Raw genomic sequence first — 6183 nt, forward strand, 5'->3', positions numbered from 1 at the left:
CTGTCTGATTTGTTTTTTACTTATTTAGTCGAATGTTTTTATTAACTGATGTTTTTGTAGATTTGTATTCTTTTGTTCATCCCCGTCGTTAACTCTTTGCAATTTCAGCATTTTACATTTCTTATACTTGTATAGTTCAAGTGCGTTCTGGGCTTAATAGTATTATGTTCATTCTTCAGTTCTTTGCTATGAACCACTTCCTTGTGATCCATCAAGCTTGCCAAAATATCCTCCAAGCAAAGAGTTTGATGCAAAAATGAGAGACGGAGGCTAGAAGGTAGAATTTTATTTTTGTTTGCATTTCTTATTTACTATGACGCTGAAGGCTTTTTTATTTAAATAGCGCTTTGATGAGAATTGGTGGCAGCACTTTGTTCTTCACAGTGAACAGTGCAATGACTTTAAAACAATAAAATCCAGAATAATCCTGATAAATGTGGATGTCTCACACATTTCATTATTTCAACCCTTGTATACACCTATCCCTTATTTCGAAACAAGCCATATATTAGTTAGGTAAGAATTCTATTATGCATTGTGAGCCTCTTATTCAGTATGCTGGTCAGTCCAACTGAGATGCCTTTTCCATGTCCTGCATTCTAGTGAATGACTAGTTCAAAAGCCTCCAAGAGAGAGTATTCTCATACTTGGTCTGAGTTTGAGTTGAACTAAGGAATTAAATTATAAGTTTAAACTAGATCTAAAACTCAGTCATATTCTTCTTCTCCTGTGAGAAACATAACAATCCATTAGATATCACCCTGGCGAGATCTCATTTTCCTACAAGGAAGTAGTTTATATACATTGGAAATGACGCCTGTAATATCTATATTAAGATTACTATGGGAGAGGCAGAGGGAATCAAGGCTTAATAGAAAGTCTACCTAGTCCACATACTCCTCTTTTCTCGACAGTGTCACAGGCGCTAGTGTCCGGCAAGGGAGCGATTCAAGTAAGATCCCAATTGAATTAGATATCCTACTAATATTTCACTTATCTTTGTAAAACAAGATTTGTCGACATCCTTCATTGCTCATTTTCGTCTTTTTGGCAGAAGGATATGAATTACCTGATGTAAAAAATGTTTGTTAAAAGATATTTACACATAACTCTAAATGAAAAATTAGAGTGTGGAGGCATATGTTCATCTGATTTAAGAGGTCGTATGTAAAAATCTAAAGCTGCCCTGTTTTAAAAATTCTACTAGGCACTAGCTGAGGCTAAAGATTTTTTTGTTTTTGTTCCCCCCCCCCCCCCCCCCCCCCCCCCGTTTTAATGGAAATGCGTAAATGTTACTCCGTATTTCATTGTAAAATCAATATACTCCTAGGAGATTTCTGGGGCGCTGCACCCTTGTCATTACACCTTTGTTCATCTGTTTATGCAGATGTTTATGGCCTGAATTATCGGAAAAGCCCCTGTCTTCAACTTATCCTGGCGGAGAAATGTTAACTGGTATAGATAGTACTCTCTGAACAAAAAACAGTTCTTTCCCCAAGACATAACTCCTATATCTCAAAGCAGTTCTATACTTCCATCTAGAACCCAATTGGTAACCCAACCCCTAATAGTGCGTAGACAAAGTCTAGGTATAAATGGGAAGGGATAGAGGAGAAGAACCAAAGAGCAACTCTCATCTGCTATGCTCAATTACTGCAGCGACAGGATCACAACAAACCTATAAAAATAAATGTAAAAAGAGACATGCCATGTGGCCAATATTATGCAAAAAATACACTCAAATGAGAAATTGGAAAGATGACATCAACATGCGAACTAGAATTGGTCTTTTTAGCATCTTTTGTACAAAAGAATTAAGAGAACTTGGATATACATTCTAAATTTTGCAAGAAGGGAGACTTTAATTTTCTTTACAGAAGCAAGGTGGTTGTGAGCCTGTGATCAGATAGGAGGAGAAGATCTTTTGAACTCCTGAGTTCTGAGTTCATTTTCCTTTCCTATATCTAGCAGTTAAAAAGATGAGCTGCTCATATGTACACTAAAAAAGTTTAGGTCCTATTACCGTTGGCTTCTAAAGTGAGGACTATTTGTTTTACTTTTCACAAACTTCAAGCTTTCAAGGAAAACACTGTATTGTAGTTTGAGGTTAGTCCATGGCATGCAGAAAGAGGATATGTTGAAAGAAAGTAGTCATGAGTCTCATGACACCCCCCGCCCCCCATTTCTTTACGAGAACTGAGGAACCTAAAGAAGTTTTGCATACATGCAGACAAGGAGCTGCTGGGAGCAGGGCCAATAGGGGTGACCCTGAAAGAAGGGGAACAAGAGAATCCCGAGCCATCCCTGCACCGGATGCCAATGCTGAATTAGTTGTGTCCATGCAGGTACTTTTTCTGTTCTTAATTTTCTGTTATTATGCTGGATGCTCCACAAATTATCAGATTTAGCCTATGGATTATTTGAAGATGCAATATTTTTAAATAGTAGTTATCATGTTTAAAGTAACTTTAAACACATATTACATCTCGATCTCGTTATATTCTAGCACTCTGCTAGAGCCTTTTCTGTGCTTAAGCTGTATAATTTCCCATCTTTTTCTTAAGGTGAAAAGTTATTTACTATTTTCAATATTTGGCCTGTCTTTACTGGTTAGTGGTCAGACTCTACATTTCTCGGGTTTGTATGGGTTTGATGATGTTGTGGAAGGGAAGCAAGGGGAAGTAATAGTAGAATTTTATACAAGAAGGCAAGTTAATATGCATGCAATCGCTTCTAGATCTTCCTAAAGGTGACATGACTTGAATCCTGACTGATTTAAGTCCAACTTGATTATTTGGGTCAAATAGGTCAGTATCAAGGTGTCAACTAGTTGAAAAGATTAGAGGAAATATAAGGTAGTAAAAGTATGTTCAAAGTCCTTGCAAAATTGCAAGACTTTTGTTTGCAATTTTTGTCCATTTAGGGCAAGTTACGACTTGTCCATTTGGCATTTTACGATTTTAAAGGTATTTATTTCAATGGTGTCTTCGCACTGTTTTTTATGGTAATTTTATTTAATAAATTCAATGGATATAGAATATAAGATATGAGCATAGTAGGGGTCACCAAACTCTGCAGAACGGAATGCCTAAAATCATCATGTTTTCAATTATTGGTTGTAATGCGGTGCCTTGAACCCCGCATTAATTAAGTTAAGGCAGGAAACATCATGTCTATGGATCATATCTGTGCTGGACGTCTCAGATTTGGACTGGTCGTGGGTTGGACTTATTTTAATTTAGAGTGTGCTAAGGTGCTTTAAACTCTATTATCTAAACAAACTTTTGGCACTTACCTTGCATTTGCTAAGTTAGCTCGAGTACACATAGCAGGAGTGCCACAACCAAGTTATAAAAAGGTAACAAAATGTTTCCTCACCCCAAAAAAAGAGTAGACAATCAAGCTGTTTGTCCTTTTGCTGCTTGAATTACATAAAGAGTTATTTTATCATTTTCTCGTTCTCAAAATGGGGTAATGAAGAGTGGGACTAAATAAAGAGAATGGAAACGAGTTTAGGATTGTAATAAGGGACGATGTAGTGCAACTGAGAAAATGTTACCCTCTTTGTGGGGGTTGTTCTACTAATACATTACCCTACTGATAGCTTCAAAAGTGGGTAATCATTACCCTCATTCCCCCTGATCTACCGCCAGTTCTATCCCGGTTTGTTTCACAATAATAGATGTTTTCTATTACCCCTTTTATACTTTATGCCTCTATCCAAGCAATTTTTACAATCCGCTCATTTGCTAAAACCTGGTATTTAAAGGCCTCATTTTCCCAAATCATCTTCATTCCTTGAATGTTCACAAGCCGCAACTACACCTCATAAAACTGAGAACATTAAACAAAGGTTAGCGGTTGACAAAGGCTGTTGATGTGTTTAAGTGTTTTCTTTTAGCGAAAAAAGACTTAATTTTTAATTTTGAAAAATTGTGTTCCGCATGGAGATTCTAGCCTCATCATCAATTGGAGATGAAATTCCCGACGTCGTATAAGATCTGTGATGTTGAATGCTCACTAATATCTAAGGTTGTGATATTTTTTGCAATATGGTATTGGCCGTGTTAGTAAATTGTTGATGGGTGGAAGATAGTACTGTGTGCATGGAAGGATAGCTTAGTGACGTTTGTTATCGTTGTGAGTTTTCAATTATATATTTTGAAAACTAGAATCAAATTTAAAATTTCAAAATAAAACTGGAAACTGGAAGTGATACCGAGTCTGGTTAGTTAGTAGATATCATATACTTTGATGTGCGAAAATAGCTGATCTGCATTTAATGTCTTTCTGAGTAGTCAAGTCACATCACGTCCTTCGATAACAGTTGTAAAATGTATTCTGTTATCCCCCCCTCCATGTTCCTCCTTTGCTGATGTAACTCTTTTGTGCCAAAAAATCATGTCGGTGACCTTTTTACTAGAGATTCTGTTTTTAAAATCTACTTCTTGTTACTTTCCATTTCTTGAGCTTTTATCGCTGTCCTCATGTATATGCTTTTTTCAGAAGAGGCAAGCTCAATCTAATTCAAAGAGCCGAAGTGAGAAGTTCAACCCCCACCAGGAAGAGGTTGCTTCCGGCTTTCCGATTGAACCCCCTAGAATATCTCAAGCAAGAGAAGATTCTGGTATAAGCCGGCATGGACACCATCATAAGAGAGCATCACATTCAGGACCACTTGTTAATCCAGCAGCATGGGTGAAGGCTGGCAAGAACATGGATGATGTTTCCAAAGTGTCAAATGGTGCTGAAATATCAACACTTTCTGGTCCAATGGCAGCAAGGAGGAGCTTCTTATCTGAGGATAAGAGAGAAAAGTCTAGTTCTCTGCAATCTGGTGCTCCGAAACTAGTATCAAGGTTCCCTGGATCATTCAAAGAAGTATCATCAGAGTCCATGAAAAGGCGAGATCAAATGCAGGGCCCTGCAAATTCTCATCAAAATGAAGATGGAAGAAGTAGCAATAAAGATCCTGTGCTTGTAAGTTCTTTCTTTATTTCATTTTCCCTTTGTCAGCTGCATGTTAACCTTAGTACTAAACCAAGCTTGATCAATTGGATTTTGGTACACCCTAAAACCTTTAACTTTACTTAAAGTAAATTTGAGTAGGCTGTCTTGAATTTGAATTAATTACTAGAATTAATTTGAGTAGGCTGTCTTGTTTTCCTTTCCGTGCCCCTAAACTTCCGCATTGTATTTCCAGCTTGGTTATGGATCAAAGGGGAGCAAAATTCACTACTCAGGACCTCTAATAGTCCCTTCAAGCAATATGGATCAGATGTTGAAAGATCATGATCGCCATATCCAAGAAGCAGTTAGAAGAGCACGTATAGACAAGGCGAAAATCAGAAAGATGCAGGCTGAAGGAAATCAAGTATCTTCTGCTTCATTGTTTGTTGCTGGCCGTTGAAGCAGAGTGAGTAGTAGGTAATATCAATGTAAAGATTAGAGCACAAATTTGGCTAGAAAATGATTGCCGCAGATAGCTGAAACCAGTGATTTTTTTTTTTTGTTTTGCTTCTGGAGTAGGGAGTCACTTTTCGTTTTGGGAGAAATCCATAATTTTTCTTGTACAGGTTGGTCTTACTCTTACCCAGCTAATATAGCCGATCTGCTGCCAAACTTGTGGCTCATCCAATTAACTTACAGCTCACATGTAATCAGCTATTTCTCTGCAACTGCTGTATCAAAATAGTAGAGATTTTCATGCTTCAGATATATTAGCATACCCAGCAATAATTTATGTAATTTTAAGTGTCAGTTTAGTGCTGGGTGAAGTTTCTCTTCAAATTCTCAACATTTGCAGCTGCAGCTTGGTTGTACACTGCGTTGGTAGCATTTTTGGGTTTGTCTTTAAACCAAGATTTTGCCAATTATGTAAGATTTCTGATAATATTGTCGCAAATTGCTGAGCCTATATTTCATTAGAGATTAAAACTGATTCAACAAGCATAATCATATTGCATCTATAAATTTAGTGATATTCCAGGGTGGATTTTATGAAAATTGAATACTAGCAACTATGCTGGTGTGGGTTGGATTTGTATCACAGCTTTTGTGTTAAAACTATATATTCCATCTGATCTTCATAGTATTCATAAGTTTATCTTTTCCCGGTATCCGGGTGTTTCTTTTGTGTACTGATTTAACAATTTTCAAATGAGCAAAACTGATCAGTTGAAG

At 37.0% G+C, this 6183-nt stretch overlaps 1 protein-coding gene across 1 annotated transcript; it reads left to right on the forward strand.

Moving 5' to 3' along the window:
• The first annotated feature begins 271 nt into the window (after nucleotides 1-271).
• On the forward strand, nucleotides 272-5760 carry LOC130465114 (probable serine/threonine-protein kinase At1g09600). The gene is made up of 4 exons (XM_056834102.1): nucleotides 272-277; nucleotides 2231-2345; nucleotides 4507-4980; nucleotides 5204-5760. Exons 2-4 carry the CDS (start codon nucleotides 2340-2342, stop codon nucleotides 5408-5410), a joined length of 687 nt encoding a protein of 228 aa, XP_056690080.1. The 5' UTR covers nucleotides 272-277; nucleotides 2231-2339; the 3' UTR covers nucleotides 5411-5760.
• The last annotated feature ends 423 nt before the right edge of the window (nucleotides 5761-6183 follow it).

The sequence above is a fragment of the Spinacia oleracea genome, unplaced genomic scaffold, assembly GCF_020520425.1.
Source record: "Spinacia oleracea cultivar Varoflay unplaced genomic scaffold, BTI_SOV_V1 SOVchr0_047, whole genome shotgun sequence".
Classification (NCBI taxonomy): Eukaryota; Viridiplantae; Streptophyta; class Magnoliopsida; order Caryophyllales; family Amaranthaceae; genus Spinacia; species Spinacia oleracea.